The sequence below is a fragment of the Haliotis cracherodii genome, unplaced genomic scaffold (genome assembly GCF_022045235.1).
Source record: "Haliotis cracherodii isolate W230 unplaced genomic scaffold, xgHalCrac1.p SCAF_10, whole genome shotgun sequence".
Lineage (NCBI taxonomy): Eukaryota > Metazoa > Mollusca > Gastropoda > Lepetellida > Haliotidae > Haliotis > Haliotis cracherodii.
The window spans coordinates 34,459,730-34,480,503 of NW_027266265.1; the positions used below are offsets into that span (position 1 = coordinate 34,459,730).

The window sequence follows — 20,774 nt, forward strand, 5'->3', positions numbered from 1 at the left end:
TTGCCTTTTTATAGCCACCACCACGAGTTACGAATGCCATAAGTTGCACGTGCATGTTGCTTTACTACTGTTCTCCTCCATTACATGTTTGAACAAATGGGAAAACAATGCCGTTTAAGACATTGCAAATCGTCAATGGCCTCGTTTTGAGACACCGTTTGTCGAATATCAGGCCACCAACATTTTCCAATAACATATGTCCAATTTATTTACCAGATTTTTTGTGTAGTCAGGTTCTATGAACTACATACTATACCTGTACGTTTCTTTTTTTAAAGAGTGTATTTGTTTTAAAACTAGGATATGACATACTTGCCTTGTTCATGTAGGTGAATAATTGCGGCGATATCACGGGAGTCACAGACCGTACAGCCAGCACAATGGATCGGACGCCACATGTGGACGAGGAGATCCCCATGTCGGAAACCAACGTCAACACCCACAACGGCACTCGGGATATCGATATGGTCACCGTGAGTGGAGATGGAAGGGTCAAGTGGACCCGACAAATGGATTTCTTTTTGTCCTTGGTTGGATATTGTGTTGGTTATGGAAATCTATGGAGATTTCCCTACTTCTGTAACAGAAATGGTGGAGGTAAGAATAATTAGGCTTTATTTGTAAGTTGAATATGATGAATTTGATGTATAAATCACATATTTTGATTACAAACGTACACTGCTAGTAAGGCACAGCTCAAATCCGAAAAAAAGTTATAACACGTATGCCTGCGGGACATGCTTCTCCTTGTAAACTTGATTATCTGTCGTAACAACCTGCGAGAAATAATGAAGTCAAGTCATTGAGAAACACGTCGCGACGGTATGTGCGTTGGTAATAATGTACGTGTATGTACATATCTATATGCGCATATCATGTTGCGTAGCATATTCGTAAATCAATAATGCAATCATGTGTTTTCATACAGTTATATTCTCGTGTTAATTATTTAGTAGGGTCATTGGGGTTGGTTATCAATTTATTTGGAGGAGATGTTTTTGTGTAATAGGTAGTACCTTTTTCAAAGTAATAATATCAAACGGTACATGATTTGCATAAAAGCATATTTTCGCGAATAACTAGTACCATCGCTATTGAACAGTGATTAATAAACACGTGCTTCATGACAGTCACTCTGCTTTAACAATATTATTTAATTTCATATAAATAAAATATATGTAAATAAACTTTAAGAATATACCATTGAAAAAGTTAATGTAAAATTGGTATGTGCTGTAAACGATATTAGTCTGCTGCGTGAACTGGCATAAAGTGACAAGATGAAAAGTGAAATAATTGAAATTGTTAAATATATGTGCCTTAATTTGCCTCTCATTTAATGTTTAAAATACGTCGGCAATATTGCTGCCATATGGTATAGCCATATACTTTAGCCATATTGATGTATATGTGTAAATACTTAGTTATGTTTAAAGTATTTGTAAAGAATGTTATTTTAAAGTAATTTAATTAGATATATATATTTTTGAAGATTTACCTACTTACATTGTCAATACAACTTCACTGGGTTTTCTTCTTCCAAATACTAAATGTGTGTTTTGCATTTCCGGGATGATGGCACCCTGTTTAAATCATTAGGTTTACCTAGTTGCCGGTACTGATGCAGAAACTATTTGAATATAAAAATATACTGCAACATTTTAAGGTGTCGGTCTTTGTTGATTTTAAAAACCGTTGACTACATATCCAGGTGAGCTACACGGTGTAACCAGGAGTTACACTCCCGGTTATGTCTATATAATTTATAAATAATTAATAGAGAATGTTTTAATTGTTTATGGAATATTATGGCACATGTAAAGTGCTATATATTGAGTGTATATGAATGAATATGTGTATGTACTTAAATGGACTCAAAGTATATCAACCGGGGAGCTCAGGTAGCAAACACCTACCCTTAATTAATTGGTTTTTTTAAATGAGTGACAGGGAGCTATGTAGAAGGCTTCAGTTGACTGGAACAACCTCTCTGATTTACGAGGAATTTAATAGGTCAGAGTTTAGTAAATGGAATTAGTTTCAAGTTCGTGTTCCGAACCACGTAGCAGGAGTTAGGAAAATGAATCGCAGGCTGAATAAATGGGATTAACGAGGGGAACAAGGTCAGAACCTTGTACGAATGACTAGGTAGATGTTTGCTTAATCAATCGTGGGTTTAAGAAGTAGAGTCAGTTGGAGTTGGGGAATAAAACTACGTGGAAATGGTGTTCGTGACGCTGAGACCAAAGGTCGGGAAGTCACCGCGCTCCCAGTTTTCAGATTGCTTTCAGTACGTTTGTGAAGTATCAGATTACAGTATTAAAAATGAAGTTGTATTTTCCTATTGTGCTGTCTCCTGATCTGAAGACCAAATAAATAGCCCCGACAGTTTTAGGTTTGTTCACTCGTAGCGGTGATGCATGTCTGCCATTTCTATTCAAGTTTTCAAATGCAACAGTTACGTCTGTTTCTGTGTTTGGAAATGACAGACTTAAAGGCAAAAGTTAGACTCAGGTTTTAATGGTATTGTCCATGACAAAGTACAGATAGTGGAGAAGAGAAACAAAAGTATTTTATTGATAGAGCGAGACACTGTAGTTCATCGATTGTCTGGACCTTGTTACACAGCCTGTATTGTTTCAGTTGTTTTTGCAAATGCCGAGTATACACAAGTAAACTTTGTCGAGGACGATCAATGTCTCTCAGTTGCTTCCTCAGATCTAAAAACATGCACAACCTTTTGTAGTCTTTATTCACATTCTCCGTGCAGGGGTTCGACCCACAGGCGTCCCAAAACACCTGGGATCCTTGGTTTGAATAGATAAAAGTGTCGGAGGTTCTGTGTTTGGCGCTGGCGTGTTCCCAGTCGTCGATCCAATGCATCCCATAAATGTTGGAATGAGTTAAAATCTGGAGACGTGGGGGCACCATGGCAGGATCAGGATGTTGTCATTCCTGAAAAAGGCTGTCAGTGTGAGGACGGACGTTGATTTTTGTGTGGAAAATTACGTTCGCTTGTTGCATAATGGGAATGACGTGTGGCCGAAGAAATTAACCATGTAACGTGGTGCCGTTAAATTCCTCAGAACTTGCACCAAGTCTGTTCTATCAGTGTAGGAGATGGCTGCCCCCATCATCACAAAAATACCGCCCCATCTGTCAACTTCCTGTACGCAATTTTGTGCATAATGTTCCCCACACCTGTAAACACGACGTCTGCCTTACGCACGGCGAAGCATAATACGTGACTCATTACAACACCAAACTTGTCTCCATCGCAGTTGTGGTCATACTATGTGACCATGACAACATTGACGTCGCAGCCTATGATGACAAAATGACACATCGAGCTGGTCATCTGGAGGCATTCGCGCTTTAATCGGTTCCGCAGTGTCTTGGCTGATATGCTACGCAATCCTGGTATTGCCGTAGTTGCAGAGGTGGCCATGGTGTTTTTTTCACGTAGCTGTATTAATCTGTCCTGTGTCCTAGTAGTTATACGTGATCGACCATCAGTGTATGGTGACCTTTATTTCTTTGGCAGGTTTACGTTTTTCCACTAAATAAGTCTCTATATTTACTTAAGTTTGAAGATGGTATGAAACATCTTCTACTGGCAAGTGTATCTAAAGTATTTCCGTATCTTAATGATATAGTTGACACATACTATCTCCTAAATAAACCTTCTGAACAACATTTTCGGTCAAACACATTGTTTACAACGCTTACGTTCAACGCCACAAATGCATCACCAAAAGGTTCTCATTCGTAAGATTAGTTATCTGACTGAAACATCTATGTATTGTTGTTTGTTTATTAGTTGTCATAAACTGACCACTAGGTCATAAGAAGCTACTTCTTGGCCTAAACATTGATCTCCTAACTGACAATAATTAATCCGATATTGAATGTCCAGAAACATCGCCAAATAAATAATTAAATAAAAACGACAAAACACTTTCTATATTCATAAGAAATATCTGCTACAAGCATAGTCCATTGTTCGACTTATCATGAACATAATACAAGGTGTTCGCGAAAGGGCTAGCGTATACTTCCCAATCGGTGCCAACGGTCACAAGTCACGAAATAATGTCCAACTGTAAGAGCTGAAAAACCTTATAAATGCATTACTCATGTTTCTAATCAATTTTTGTTACTAGGGGCGTTCCTGATTCCCTATTTGATCTGCCTCGTCCTGGTAGGCCTACCGCTATTCTTTTTGGAGGTTTCTATTGGTCAGTTCTCTGGACGTGGGGCCATGCATGTGTGGAGCATTTGCCCTCTCTTTAAAGGTGATGTTCTTGGAAATGATATGCAAAATATTTTTCCACATTTCACACTCATCTTAAGATGATAGATAATCTGTAACCTGATATTATAACGTGTTGTACTTTATATACTTTTGTTACATAATAGGTCCATGCCATTACTCAGCGACTTTTTCTAACACACTATGTGATACCATATTTAAAAAGTACAGTTTGTCCTTCCCCCATGTGCAGTTTAATAAAGTATAGTTTTGCCCTGAACTATTATAGTTGAAGCACGATGACGTTTGAGTCCTACAATAGTTCAGGACAAACATATTCTTTTTTACACTTCACATGGGGGTACGTTTTTCACATAATATAACACAGCAAAATTGTGTAATCTGAAGTTAAATCAGTCCCACTCTATTATCGGTACAGTATAATGTAACAGGATGTGTATTTATATTTATAGCTTTGGTTCATTTCAATCACATTTTGCTTGTGATAAACGTCATCGTTGAGTTTTGATCGCGTGCTTACAATCCGGATAAGGATCATCAGTCTGTGACTACGAACGGTTATATATCAATTGAACTAGATCAGAGACTATAAAGCGATCTTTGACGAGGTCTCTAACGCTTTTAATACTACACCTCCTCTTCTTACAGTCCGTACTGGTAATCTAGTGATGCATGTAAATCAATATATATATATATATATATATATATATATATATACGTGTGTGTGTGTGTATGTGTGTGTGTGTGTGTGTGTGTGTGTGTGTGTGTGTGTGTGTGTTTGATTCCAAGTTAATTGTCAAATTAATTTTTGCTGACATGTCGCAGGAACAACAAAACGATCGTGCTCTGAGTTTGATGAGTAGTTTATCATCTGTAAAGGCCTGTGAATATAACAAATTAGATGTTATGTGACAGCTAGATTGTCCGGCATGGTGCGTCTCATCACACAGACCATGTAGTTGTTTAAACCAGTAATTAAAAATATATCTATAATTCAACATGTAAGTTTTGAAGTAGCAACTAAATTGAATATCAAGCAACTGTAATTGCAAAATACTAACTTCCAGTTTCCCATTGCATATGGCTCTTTCGGTATTAAAGTAAGTATTATCTAGAATTATCTATAATATAATTCACACTTGAAAATACACCTATTGCATGTTTGGATAAAACAATTCAAACTTGCAATTTTTCTCCAATTCAGACCTAGTTAACAACCTATGACAACTGTCACCATTACAAATTGTTTGATACATATGTTTTTCCTTCTCATGATTGTCAACACCATGAAGTGTTTTATCCAATTCATTGTAAGAAACTGTTTCACAAATCAATAATTGATATGGATGTGTCTTCTTGATTGACAGGAACTGTGTTACCTCAGATACGTCAGATCACAGAGGGAGGTCATTTGAACCACGTCACGACGTCAGCGCATTATGGCGTCATTCAAAAGTGAACTTTATCGCAGGGAAAGGTCCTGTCGGCGCGTTTGATTTATTTTTTCAATCTTAATCCATCTCAGAGTATACCACAGAACATGACTGCTTTTCATTCCAAACCACGTGTAAACCGGTGTCATACCATGCCGTACAATTCCATACCGTGTCATATGACAGCATAACAAGTATTACTTCGAATATACCATACACAAGGAAATCACATAATTTCATACCACATATAATCTGATGCCACACCATTTCATACCGCTACATACTAAACGTTTGTTATGATATTATTATCCATGTTCTTGTGAAGATCCGGGGTAGAATAGATCTTCAACAACCCATGCGTGCCGTAGAAGGCGACTAAATTTGTCGTAAGAGGCGACTAAAGGGCTCGATGACGCTAACATGGCTGATGCTCATGATTTAAATACCTGGATTGTCTGGTCCTGATTCGATTATTTACAGACTGACGTCATAAAGCTGGAATATTGGTGAGTACGGCGTTAAGCAACAAACGAACAAACAAACAAACATGATATGATTATAATATATCCACACTTCTTCCTCAGGCTTGGGTTATGCGATGAGTATGATCTCCTACCTGTTTTCATTCTACTTCAACCTGATCATTGCCTGGGTCCTGTACTACCTGGTGATGTCCTTCTATCCTGTCCTGCCCTGGACCACCTGCTCCAACTGGTGGAACACGCCCGCGTGTACCACGTGGGACACGCCCCAGACAGGCAACGCTAGTGTCATGTACAACGTTAGCTTCATTGGCTCTACGGGAACATCTAGGAACGTCAGTACACCAATCAAGAGCATTTCTAATGTTTCAAGATCAGCAGCGGAAGAGTTCTGGCAGTAAGGAAATGGCTACTTTAAACAAAAAAGTAATAAACTTCCTAGCAGGTGCTCACATAGGATCTGCAAATGTTATTAAGTGCATACCAGATGCTTATTTGATGTGAAATATGTAGTCTCAAATATTAATAGTCATTTGAATACACAAGTTTGTTTCAGGTACAACACACTGCGTGTTTCTACTGGACTACATGAAATGGATGGACTTCAGTGGCATTTGGTTGTTGTTTTATTTGCTGCATGGGTCATTATTTTTCTCTGTCTGATGAAAGGTGTCAAATCTGTTGGAAAGGTCTGTAATAGTTCCATTCCGTTCTGAGGGTGCGTGCAGGGGGTGCGAGAATATGGTTCTTGTGCTATAAAATTTGCTTCAGAGGGAAACCAATCATTGTGTCCTTGTTTGTTGATAGTTTGTGCAAATTGTGCAAATTCCTTGAAGTGTAAACATGATAAAGAGATGTGTATCAAAGCAATGTTATATGTTGTTAAAATAAATGAAAGCAGAAAAAAGATGGCTTTTGAGTGAGTTCAGTGTGTTTGGATTGACATGTTAAACTTATACATTTCTGCATTATTGGTCTGCAAAACAAACCCCTCCTATTAGACAACATACTGTGGATCTGAACTGCAGATCGTCACTGACCTCAGGAAGAAGTGCTTGCATCTAATGTACTTGAGATATACCCCTGTGTCTATGGTGAAAGTGTCATTTTAACCTTGCATGTTATGGGACCCCTGTGAGATATAATTAGTTCTTATTTGTTATTTCAAGTGTTATTAACGTATTCCCTACATATAGACATAGGAGACAATCAGCTTCTTGAATATAACATGACAATGTCGGTACAGATGACACCGGTAGTAGGCATCGTCTTTGGAGATGGTGAGTGATCGGTGGTTCTTCTTCCAGGTGGTGTATGTGACTGCCCCCCTTCCTTATATACTCCTCACAGTCATCATCGTGCGCGCTATGATGTTGCCTGGATCTCTGCAGGGCATCATATTCTACGTCAAGCCAGACTTCAGTCGACTGGCTGATTTCAAGGTCAAGTAACTCTCCATAGAAACCCATTCCATACTCACAAGAAATTGTTGGTTAAGCAGAATCCATTGTACGATTCTGACTAGGTCTTAAGCATGTGTTTGTTTATGAATCATTATTAACAAGTGTTGTACCGGGTGTTCGTGAAAAAAGTGAGCGTATCCTGCCCCCGTGGCACCCGTCACAAACACCTTTGCAAGTCAATTGTTCACCTGAAAAAACATGGGAACAGATGGTACAAGTCAAGACGAAATAGTAATAGTATTGGGCATCATTTTTGTCATGATGCATGGAATTTTGAAATGACTTTGAAATGTTTGACGTAACACTTTTTGAAAGTTCAACTACGGCAAATAATTTTGGGCAAGAGTGTGTTATCCTATTTGAAATTGACTTGTAGACACTTAAAGCTTGAGCTGCTAGAATATTGCAGTATGGGGAGAGAACGTTGAATATTGGAAAGTTGAAGTCACCTGTCATGCAGTTTGAGTATCATGTACGCATTTGGCTCGCAGCTGCAATCGGAACATATCTCTGTTTTCAGGTGTGGTTGGAGGCATTGCTGCAAATTTTCTACTCTCTCGGCATCACCTGGGGTGGCCTTCACACCATGTCCAGCTACAACAGATTCTCCAACAACTGTTACAGGTATACTCACTGACATCATGTTTTAGAAAAAAAATACTGCAATTGGCGTGAACGCTTTGCGCTGAATGTGAAATTTTGTTTGTCCTCCTGCTATGGCTCATAGTTGAGTCAGTAGTGTTATTGTTTTACGAGTGCTCAATTATGGTCTTCACATTATTTAGTATGCGATATGTGCAGCAGTAGTATGCGAGCATGTTTATATAAATGAACAGTTTGTAGAATTTATAAAGAGAGTCTTGGGGGCAAGGGACTGACTGACTGAGTATGGTTTTACGCCGCTTTTAGCAATATTACAGCAATATCACGGCGGGGAACACCAGAAATGGGCTTCACACATTGTACCCATGTCGGGAATCGAACCCGGGTCTTCGGCGTTACGAGCGAACGCTTTAACCACTAGGCTACCCGACGTATTCAAACATGTGTATCTATGGAAACATTATATACTTTGGGCCGAAAGGTCTTATGTCCAGAAAAACATATCGAAAGAGTATTATGTCTGAATCAAAACCTGCAGAGATGCTGTCATCATTACTTTCCTGAGCGAGGGCACCAGTTTCTATGCAGGCTTCGCCATCTTCTCTGTTCTTGGATTCATGGCGGAGAAAAAAGGAATGCACATATCAGAGGTTACCAAAGCAGGTGAGAATGGTTTAGTAAGAAATCAATAAAGACTGGTCGGTAAATAGACCCAGAACAGCCGTTTAGAGTAAGATGCTGTTGAGAGACTGATAAAGTGAAATGGGTTTTACATCACTTTCAAAAAGAAATCCTTTTGAGTTTGCTATTCAAATATATTTAATGAAATACCATGAACGCAAGCACTGTTCTGACTATAATCAGGATAATAATTAAAGCAAATCTGGCATACGAACCAACGACACGCAACTGTACTTCATAGTGGGGTTCATGTGTCTTACGTTTATGGCGATATTTTCCTTTATTTGACCTTTACACTTTGAGCACTTATGAATTCTCTTAAAGTATTCTTGGTTCTGTACATGATATCTCCTAAGGGCGCATTCACACGGTACAACTAATTGTATACAATTTGTTGCTTGCAACACATTGCATCGTGTGAACAGACAAGTCGGTCAAACTTCTGACGTATGAAACTTGTTGGACGTGAGTTGTGCGAAATAGGACATGCTCTATTTCCATGAATTTTCATTTCTATTTCTATTTCAAAAGTATCGGGTATCTGCTCTTTCTCCAAACACCAATAATCATAATCAAAGTACGGTAACCCTATATTCATTTTCAAACGTAAAAACTCTGCACCTTACCTCTATGTTGGATAGTGTTACAAACTTACGATTCTTTCGCGTCTGTCGAGATGCTTTTCACATCACATATATTTTACACTCAGCTACGATACATACGTCTCTGAAGTCATCATATCATTAACAATCAACTGACAAATTATCTAAATCACTAATGCAAATGGTCCAAATGACATCATCCTAAATATTCAAGTGTGAAACTAAGCTCTGTGTTCTGAAACCTACCATTGGGCCTCCTTGTTGGGAAATTACTGGTTTTACATGTTACAATTTCCTACTTGATAGATCAACTCGTCAATTTGTTGCATACACCAACTCCAATTATTGCGAGGGTGCAGGGGGCGATAATCGTTGCGTGAAATGAGGATTAAATAATTAGATACTTTGACAATGATTTGGAAAAGTAAGCAGACATCGTTCCACGTGACGCCATGACTGACGCAAAATAACGCACACTGACGACGGTATTGGTCTGCTTTTTCACGTAGTGTCAAGGCTGGAATGGAAACATAAAAACAAATATATAATGCTGATTTCAGATTGTTACTGAGTATTTAACTTGCAGGACTCATTTATGTATATATGCAATCCCTGCATCAAGAATAAACCTACTCTGAACATTCCGCGTACTATCAGTGAACTCGCTGTGTTGTGAAGGTTACCAGTAGTAATGTCATATAAGTATACGTCAACACCAACATCGTTGTACATATTTGATATTTTCTTTGGGGTGCGGGTGAATTTGTACACAACACATTCATTTCAACACGTTTGTTTCAATATTGAATTATATTTTGAATATCTCTTGAATATCTTTTCAACCAGTAAAAACATTTTACTGCTTCAACCTGGGTATATGTTTTCATAACTGTTTCATTTTATTTATAATGCCACAGAATTTATGAAACTTTTGTTTGAAAAGAGAAATTGTAATACCTCGTGTCGTGTTATGCATATCCTTCCAATAAGATGCTTTGTGAATAAACACACTCAGCATGTACATATTTCCTTTGGAGAATCGTAAAATATTCATTATGGCAAATATCTATAAATAGGTCCAATTCAGAAGCCACTCCATTTCTTGAAATAAACGAAAATATATACCTGAAGAATTTTTCCACTCATTATATGTTTATTAATGTATGCACAACTCTGGAAAAAACTATTTGTTTTACATTTGTATTTTACCGTTTGATTAGCGGAAAATTGTTGTCTAAAGGTTGCTTTAGGTGCGTGTGTAAATAGTGGCCGACCATTTGATACTCATAGGTGAGGGGCAGATCATGGTGTGTTTGGGTTTAGGTGTGCGTTGATGGTGGGGTGGGGAGCTGTTGTATTGATAAAGCATAACATTTTGTCAAAATCGAAATTTTCTACACTATGAATGAATATAAGTTGTAATATATGTACTATTTATTTTTTCTGGTACCTATTTCATCGTTTATTATTAATTGGTATAAAACCTAAAAGTATCTGGTTTCAGCTGGCCATAGGACGCTTTCATAACTTGTACAGGACATTCAATAATTATTATTACCAAAATTGAAAATATGTCTTCAGGACATTTCGGATGACAATCATCCAATGTCCATGAAAAGGAACCGATGTTTTACCAATATTGATATAGCTGTGTGGGAACATTTTGGGTACACATGAATAAAGATGTATGATGTACCAGAAGGTAATGAGAGCCATAGCAATTGCTCACCACGGACATGACTGATGCGGAGTTACGTACTGGAGGTATGTTGTACATGTACACCTCTCCCTCGTGTTTTGACCTCACAGCGGAAAATATCATTTTGCCACATAGAACAAGTACATTTTCGTATTGAATGTGCCACGTTATTCAAAACCGTACAATTCTAATATGTATGTCATTATGTTGTTGATATATAAGGCAGTATTTTGTTCGCTCATGGTTTACATAAAGCTGTCAAATGAAACATTTCGTAGCACTGTACTTTATCTATGTACCATAAAATGTGGCCACATTTTAGAGTTTTTCCGGTAGGAAAACAAAAACTTGGAGAACATTTAGCACTTTTTGCTTTTCAAACCAGTATTTAATATTTCAGCATGGAGTTGACAATTAGATAATGTACAACTCAACTTGCAAAGTTAGGGATTTGCCCAATTCTCGCACAGTTCATTTTTCAAAAGTGTGCGTCTGAAAATCCCAACCAGGATTCCAGCGGTAATGTAGTGAATCACAAGCTATTGGTCAAAGATCTCGCGAGATCCGAGTTGTGTGCAACTCTACGCCGTGTAAATGCTGAGTTGTATAAAACTTCAGTTTGTACAACTAATTGCATACAACAAATTGTATACAACTAGTTGTACCGTGTAAATGTCCCTTAAGACACAGGACCAGTGAGGTTGAACGTCACATGCTTGTTCTAGGCAATAGTGACTATGCTTCTTTACAGAGAGTACACATAGGAATAACCACACATAACATGCTCACAATTTTGTTAATATGTTTAATATCAAATCTGGTTTATGACTACTTTGTGTTGCACACTGCCTTGAAAAGGTTATATTCAGATTAGTCAAGGTCCTGTTCAGAAAGAAGAAACGGTGATGAGGTTGCTTATGTGAAATATGCAAATGTATTAATGACACAGTCTTAACAAAATTAACATCTAAGTAGATGATACTTTCATCTCCGTATGTGATATTTTAATCGACCGTATCGTTACTCTGACGGTGATATTGTTTCGTGTTTTTGCAACCCAAGTTGGATACAAACGTTTATATTTTCAATAAAGACGATTACATAATTACCGTTAATTTGATTAACTGTTTGGAAGCATGTTGGTTGTTTATCTTCAACGTGTAAAATTATCGGCGCTAAAATAAAAACACAACTGCAGAATTGCACGTTCAGTGCTTTATAGATTGTTGACAGATATTGGTTTGATAAAGGTTTATAGTTTGATTGATTCTTACCCCTTCATATTCAAGTTTTACCTCTTAAGCAACTTTCCATAATGGAGAAATCATTAGGATTAACATATTCCCCCTGCTTTAACCATGTTATGGTTGATCTATAATTTCGCTAAAGTGTTGAATAATGACCTATAGCTGTTTATATGTTTGTAGTTTGGAGAACATTTTCTGCTCCCCTCTCTTTATTACGGTTGTTGAAATGAAGATGTACTTTATGCAATGTTTAGATAATACCTCAATAGAAAGTAGAAAGTCACACCAATCGGTCATTTTTAATTACGCCAGTGGTAATATATAACTGACCCGGAACTAGTGGCGATAACTCGAGTTGATATTGATATCTAAATGAAAGTATCTTCTCCGTAGATGTGAACAGTATCATATACGTCGATGAAAGCATCATCTGCGTAGATTATAGTTACTGTATCATCTGCGTACGTGTAGGTATGATCTACGTAGCTTTAAGTATCTTCTACGTAGATGATATGTTTTTTAGACTGTGGCACTAATCCGCTTCCATAGTGAAACGTTTTCACAGATATAGCTGATGGAAATATTCTGATACTTTGTAAATGTGATGTGAGGGTATACTGACTCCGAGCCGACAAGTTCTTCTTTAAGCCCCTCACTGGCGAGCGCCAGGCAGGGTAACAATCAGTACCATCATTTAACGTCTTTCGGTATGACGCGGCCGGGGATCGAACACCGGACCCTCTACACTTCGGTTGGACACTCTGCCACTAGACCAATGAGCGGTTTATACTTGTAAGAAGGACATCAACATTTAATGTTTTGTATTACAATTGCAAATCAACTTGACCTTAATGAAATTCATTTGCCTTTCTGTTTAGAGATACATGTAGACACACCGTTAATCGCAAGAAAATGTCATCTGGTCATGCACATATTTTGTACACAAAATATCAAAACTTAGTCGTCTGAGACGCCGCGTTCCATGTGCAGAGTTAAGTCCCTTAGGCGTGTCTGTCATCGCCGGTTCGAATACCAGATTCGCCCTGATTATGTGTCCAGGTTTGTCCAGCACCAACCCGTGCTCATGGCTTTCGACCCGTGAAGATTACGGGGTAGAATAGGTCTTCAGCAGCCCATGCTTGCCGTAAAAGGTAACTATGCTTGTCGGAAAAGGCGACTAACGGGATCGGGTGGTCAGGCTCGCTGACTTGGTTGATGCATGTCATCGATCCCAATTGCGTGGATCGATGCTCATGATATTAATCACTGGATTGTCTGGTGCAGGTTCGATTATTTACAGACCGCCGTCATATAGCTTGAATATTGCTGAGTGCGGCGTTAAACAACAAACAAACAAAGAAACACATACACAGCGACAATTGCAATTGCAACCAAACCAAGCTGATGGGTTTCACCAAAGTGGCATGTCTGGGGCCTGCATTACTTGTGATATTCCTCAGGTCCTGGCCTTGGCTTTGTGACTTATCCAGAAGCCCTTGCTGAACTTCCGTTTCCACAAGTGTGGTCAGTCATCTTCTTTGTTATGCTTGTCACAGTGGGAGCTGATAGCGAGGTCAGATTTCAATGGTTCTGTCCAATGACACCCAACAGTTTGTCCTGGTAAATCATGAAAATGTAAAACCTTGTCGTTGCGACATTTAAACAAACATTTAGTTTAATATAAATTGGCCGAAGTAAACAGCTGATATGTGATTATACCGTTATGATTTAACACATAATTGTATATGGCTGAAATATCGTCAAACAGTTATGTATCAATAACAAAATCAGTTAATGAAATTCTACAGAAATCAGTGAAACATGTTTAAACCTCAAACAAACTAATGTTTTCATTCCGTTTCATTTTGTCCCTTTTACAACATTCTTAATAATGTGTTCCTTTTGACTGATGTTGTTTATGTTTGCTCTAGTTTTGCGCATTGGAAACGACTGTGACAGCAATTATAGACACGTTCCCTAAACAGCTCCAACGCCGACGGAGCTGGGTGACAGCTCTTGTATGCATTTTCAGCTTCCTTGTTGGCTTGGTCTTCACAACTCGGGTGAGGAGTCTGTGATGAGGTTTATGTGCCATGATAATTAGTGACCTCGAAATCCTAGGGAAGTTCACTAAGCAATATATAATATATATCCATAACCCCAGGGTAAATTTATCCTTTTATAGGCGAACACTTCAGTTCTATCGAGGCTCTTTGGATCTTGGAGCACTTGCCTGTATTGTATTCTATATTTTATATTCTATATTTTAAAGTTCTCCAAATACGGTTCCAATGATGAATAGTAAATATGTACTGCGTTATTGTATAGGGTGGCATATACGTGTACATGTTGATCGACTGGTATGTGGCGAGCTTCAGCACCATGCTTATAGGCATCCTTGAGTGCATCATCATTGGTTGGATATACGGTACGGCTGGTTTCTGTGTCATATACGTACATTTCAAAACATATAATTACATGCTTAAAGGTGTTGATTTCAAAGTTAAAATGGTGTCACTGTTCAGAATATTTAACACTTTGTGTATGTGTCAATTTGATAGATTTGAAACAGATTTGGATGAATTAACAGTGTCGAATATTTACATGTCAGATATTAATTATATAAATATTGTGTTAATTTGTTAGTTAGACTAGTATCATCATAGGGGTTATTTACCGTACATGTACCTCATGTTTTCATTTAAAGAACAAGTTATATGCATATATTGGAGTGTGAATTTTTTTTTTAAAAATAAAAGACATTATTAATGCATCGTCTTCTAAAGTGTTAATCGGAGCAGCCTATTGCTCAGTTGTGCTTTACCTCATGATATACACGTTGTGTCATGTATTGAGTGACATCTTAACCTGTTGCACCAGGTGCTGATCTATTCAGTAGTGACATCGAGATGATGCTAGGACGGAAACCACCTATCTATATGAAGACTCTCTGGTGTTTTTTGACACCTGCACTGTTAACGGTAAGTCCTAAAATGGCGTATTATCCATGATTTTGTTTCCCATGTACATTTTGTCTTGTTTTGTTACATTCATTGTACCATACTATATTTCAGATGAGCTTCATCCTCACAATAGTACAGTACGACGTTCCTACCTATAATGACTACGTATACCCGACATATGGCGTTGCTATTGGACTATTTATTGGCCTGGTGTCCATAGTACCGGTGCCGATCTGTATGATAAATGAGTTATCCAAGGCAAAAGGGACGTTTGTTGACGTAAGTGAGTGAGTGTGTGAGTATGGTTTTACGCCGCTTTTAGCAATATTCCAGCAATATCACGGCGGGGGACACCAGAAATGGGCTTCACACATTGTACCCATGTCGGGAATCGAACCCGTGTCTTCGGCGTGACGAGCGAACTGTTGACGTAAGTGTTTTGGTAGATAAATATGTGTATTACGTTTGACAGTATTGCCCTCAAAATGCCAACACATAATTCGCATAGAAAAAAGGAGCTTGTTGGATGAGGACTGTTAAGTGACTGGCAACAAACACATACTGCTTATGCACATTGTGTGAGTGGCAGGATATGCTTACCCTATTCGTGAACACCTGGTGTCGTCACTGATTTTCAGTGATCCATTCATATAATTTTATGCACACTGAAATCTGTTTCGTCAGAAAACCGAGCCTGGTTAATCGAGGTCTTTAAATAAACATACATAAAGGAATAAGGATCATGTGTATTGTGCACTGTTAATATGTTATAAGCTTCGTCTGTATCAGGCCATTTGAGCCTATTCATTAAGTAATGATAAGATGTATGGATGAACAACAATTAGGAGCCATGTTTCGGTGCAGGTTCTGACATTTTCATAATCATTAGAAATCATGAGATCCATTACACGATTCCGGCTTTATTATAACCATATGTATATCAATCCTTATCGATATTGAACCATATGAAAAAGTGAAAGTACCCTGCGCAATCGGGGGCATCAAATTTCAAAACCTTTTTTCAATCAACATTGGATTTGTCAACCGTTTGGCGATCTTAATATATCAAATGGACAAACATTATGGTGAGAGTAAGTTGGCCCATACAATAACATCGTTGTGTACAATCAGGGTGGTTCTGCACAATGTCCACACCTTTTAAGTATTATATCTGTAAAGCTAATCTCCATTATATGTGCTTTTCCTCCAAATAAGAATATAAGCGTGTATGTTTTTTTGTGTAATTTATCGGTTTCATTGAATGCTTTATGAAATATTATTGTTTTATTTGACAGCGTGTGCGCACTTGCTTGAAACCTGATTCCACTTGGGGACCAAATTCCACAAAAAGACGTATTGAGTATTCCAGACACAGGAAGACTAACTGGAGGAACTCCTTTAGGATATATAAATGGTAGTCAAAGGAATTCCAGGTTCATATGGGCCGGGAAGTCAACTTTAAATAACTTCCTTTGGATAAAAACACTCAAGGACAATAAATTATAATAAATATTCTGGTCGTGTCATTTTCATTATGATAGGGGAGGTTTATATTTTCAAAATACATTTTCTTGAAATCGGATTTTTTTCAGTGAAAGATCAAGACATCCTGCTTGTTACAGAAAAAAGCTTGTATTGTATTAGTATCAATCAGGAATATAAGTCACCAATAAACACTTGGCAAGTTGTCAAGTAGTTAAGACATAAGTCAGATCCAAAAGGGCTTTGAATCGCCAGCCTACTCGAAAATGAACCATCCCGAAACCTTTCGAATGATCAAACATGACATGTACATGTTTTCATGTATAATTCTTGCACACGCATGTCCAAAGTTTGGAACGTAACGGCAAAAGTTTCAGATATGGTTTTACCATGATCTTAGAGGTGATAATGATCTTTTCTAACCAACACGTAACCTTCACGTCAAGCACACCCTCAAACAGGCCGTCTATCTCACCCAGCTGTAGATCGTCCAGTCCCCGACATAAACATCTAAATGCAGCTTCATACTTTCATCGCTATGTTTTTAGACATATCCCTTTTATGGTACTTATTTTCAAAATTATCCAGTGAAACTACTTGTATATTTGCACACATAAAAACAAAAACCACACTTGAATCAGCGTGATAGAAATAATGTGTAAAATGTATTTTTTTTATGTTTAATCGCAAAATCTACTATTAATAACAATTACACACTTAGATTTGGTTGATTGCCATACTTCATGTCCATTATGGGTAAACACATTATTATTTATAACAATGACACACTTAGATTTGGTTGATTGCCATACTTCATGTCCATTAAAGGTAAACACATTATTACTGATTGTGATATATTAACAAAGATTGCAAAAAACAGCATGTCAAATATGCTGTACTATCCAGCACAGGAAATGCGACAAGGTTGTCGAGATTGAGTTTCCTGCAATGAAAGCAGAGCTGCGTCGGAAGAAAGAGGATATGTTGAAGAAACATTTTACAATGAAAACCACTATTGGTGCACAAAAAGGAATAAGTCAGTGAAGAACTGCAGCGTTATTCTCAAATAGAATCAGACATCAAGTCTTCACGCCTCAAATCAATAAACGTTATCGCAAACTGTAAGAGATGACCGATGAAGGCAGGCATAAAGTCAGGTGAGATGTCAGTACAGGTGTACCAACAACACACAGACCGCCTCCGTGGTCTCGTGGTAGAGAGTCCGCCCGGAGAGAGGAGGGCCCGGGGTTCGATCCCCGGCCGCGTCATACAAAAATACCTTAAAACATGCATACTTGTTATTACCCTGTCAGGCGTTCGGCATTTAGGGGCTAAAACAAGGACTGGTCGGCTCAGAGTCAGTACACTGTGTCTGAGTGGGGTATTCATGTTAAACTGCAGCATGGTACCTCAGTGGGCTAGCACTATAAATCGGCATCAGTCTGGACTAGTACAATTACCCCCTCACCCCCCACCCACCCCCACACAAAGCAAAACAATATATATATAAGTGCAATACTCTCAGACGCGACGTTAAACCCCATTTCACTGAGTAGAACACTGGACCATCTTCAGCTGGGTGAGATAGATGTTCATTATGAGAGTGTGCGGGACCCGAAGACAACTCTTGTGTCACAGGAAACCATTATCGCTAGCGTCGCGGGAGACGAGAATAACGCCTACCTCATTGACGTGACGGTATTGGTGGTCAGTGGTACAGTGGTAGTTACAGACAACAACAAGAGTCCTTCTTCACCGGGAACAACAGGTCAGGTCACAGCAAGTTCAGAATGGGAAGGGAACCGTGGGATATAACAAGGATAAAACACAACCAGGTGACTGTCACTGTGCAAGGTACCAGACAGATTCTAACAGTTGAAGTTAACCCTGACCTGGTGTGGGTGTCAACCATCAAACCAGCAAACAGTACCACGGTATAACCTCTCTGACACCATCACCACGAGCCGTAAGTTCCCGATCTTCACCCTGCATTGATATCGTGGATATGATGGGACACGTGCTGCGGACAAACACTCCATATTCAATGGTGAAAAATCTTAGAATATCCTGGGTATCCTGGAAATCTCTGTACCATGACAACAGGAAACATCCTGGTGTCTAAAGCTGGATCCGCCTCTGGTATCTGTCTGACCCCCGAGGGGGACGCGGTGTTCACCTGTCGCTCCACAGGAGACACAGCACTGCAGGTTCCATGTGGTATCACAAGTACCAGCGCAGGTGACATCCTGTCCACATAAGTCATCCATACGAATGAGTCAGGACAGTTTGTAAGAAACATACTGACTTCGCGAGAGTTGTGTATATATCAACAGGTGATATCCCGTTGTGATTTTATGAATGGGGGACTCAAAATATATACGTTTTGATGATAATTGCACGATGCATGCATTCAAAAAGTAATAAATTCAGTGAATATTTTGTTGCCGTTTAAGGTAAAGAATGAAGGTTGGACTGGGATTTGTTTGAAAGAAGTGTCGATCCAGTGATTGCGAACTTTAACACAGATATACGTATTGAACTGTTGCCATTGTACTTGTTACGTCGGTGAGATGAAACGTGTACTTAATAGGCCTAATAGGCATGTAGTGTATATGCGTGCCATGTATTCTGAATGCGAGGTAGTGATAACAACTACGTATGTAAAAGATATTGACATAATAGAGAGAGTGTTCTAGAAATATACTTACTTGTTTGTGAAGGGGTATTGCGCACATAAAATCTTTGCCATAAATTGACTATTGTCTGTGGGAAGTATCCATAATGCTGAAGGTGAATTTACTTGTACATCATGGTTTCGGCGCATATCCTTACAGTTGTGTTGATATTTTGTAGCGGGTTTTTCATCATGTGCACTTTATACGGAACACCAATAAATAATCAGTGATGAAACCATTCGCTCTTCTGTGCTAATATTCCCACGTTACATGTATAAATATTCATTCACAAATACGTCTGCTGCGTTCCTTAATTGTATGTAATAATATATGACTTTGTGTATGGTTTTCAAGCAAGAGATACTGAATTATCTAGGAGCAGGGTGGTCACTTTGCAGAGTTGCGTCCAGAGTGCCCAAATCCGTAGGTTCGAATCCCATATTTGCCCTGATTATGTTTCTAGGTTTCCAGAACCATACTGAAGCTTGTGGCTTTCACCAATCTGGTGAACGTCAGGAGATCTTTCAGGGCTTTATTCGCACCTCAAGCTGATCGACGCGCGTTTTTTTGTATAAATACTATTCAGAGGGGTATTATTTATTCACTCCCAGCTAGATTATCTTGCAAAAGTCATGAGTGTAGGTGATACATAAGTGTAGGGGATACAATGCAATGTATTTTTTAAACAATTTCCTACACGAAAATAATTATTTCTTTGCCATGAAAGTACACATGTTGCGTGGGGCACAGGTGGCCCACTCGTCTAAGTACCGCAATTCGCTGTGCAGAGTTGCGTCCACTGGGCACGCAAGAAATCTAGGATCGTGGGTTCGAATCCCGGTTCGCTCCGATCATGTTTCTGAGGTTTGTCAGCACCATACTCCTGCTCGAAGGTTTAACCAAAGTGGTTGACATCTAGACCTGTATCACTCTGGGCTTCTATCCCACATTAAGCCCCGTGATGTAATTGGAATACTGTTCAAAGCGACCTTAACCTAACTCACTCACTCACATATGTTACCACGCTATTGCACTTATATTCCATTATGGTTAGGGGCTGAGAAAGTGTATTGCACAACTGCCAGACAGACATATTCATCACTATTGCAGTTCTGCATAATTCCTAAATGAAACAGGACTTATGGTGACAAAGGCATCTTCCCAAACTGGA

General features: G+C 38.6%; 1 protein-coding gene across 1 annotated transcript; it reads left to right on the forward strand.

Moving 5' to 3' along the window:
- The first annotated feature begins 380 nt into the window (after positions 1-380).
- LOC139449697 (sodium-dependent proline transporter-like) lies at positions 381-16,864 on the forward strand. The gene is made up of 13 exons (XM_071231203.1): positions 381-597; positions 4,164-4,295; positions 6,291-6,585; positions 6,745-6,877; positions 7,496-7,630; positions 8,172-8,275; positions 8,793-8,917; positions 13,944-14,056; positions 14,415-14,546; positions 14,812-14,911; positions 15,364-15,464; positions 15,558-15,725; positions 16,742-16,864. Exons 1-13 carry the CDS (start codon positions 381-383, stop codon positions 16,862-16,864), a joined length of 1,878 nt encoding a protein of 625 aa, XP_071087304.1.
- Positions 16,865-20,774: the final 3,910 nt, after the last annotated feature.

What these genes read in the sequence shown, in the direction of transcription:
- LOC139449697 (XM_071231203.1), top strand. Translation starts at nt 381, where the DNA reads ATGGATCGGACGCCACATGTGGACGAGGAGATCCCCATGTCGGAAACC. An exon ending in TGACACCTGCACTGTTAACG is followed by an intron (nt 15,465 to 15,557) that starts GTAAGTCCTAAA and finishes ACTATATTTCAG; the next exon opens with ATGAGCTTCATCCTCACAAT. An exon ending in CAAAAGGGACGTTTGTTGAC is followed by an intron (nt 15,726 to 16,741) that starts GTAAGTGAGTGA and finishes TTTATTTGACAG; the next exon opens with CGTGTGCGCACTTGCTTGAA.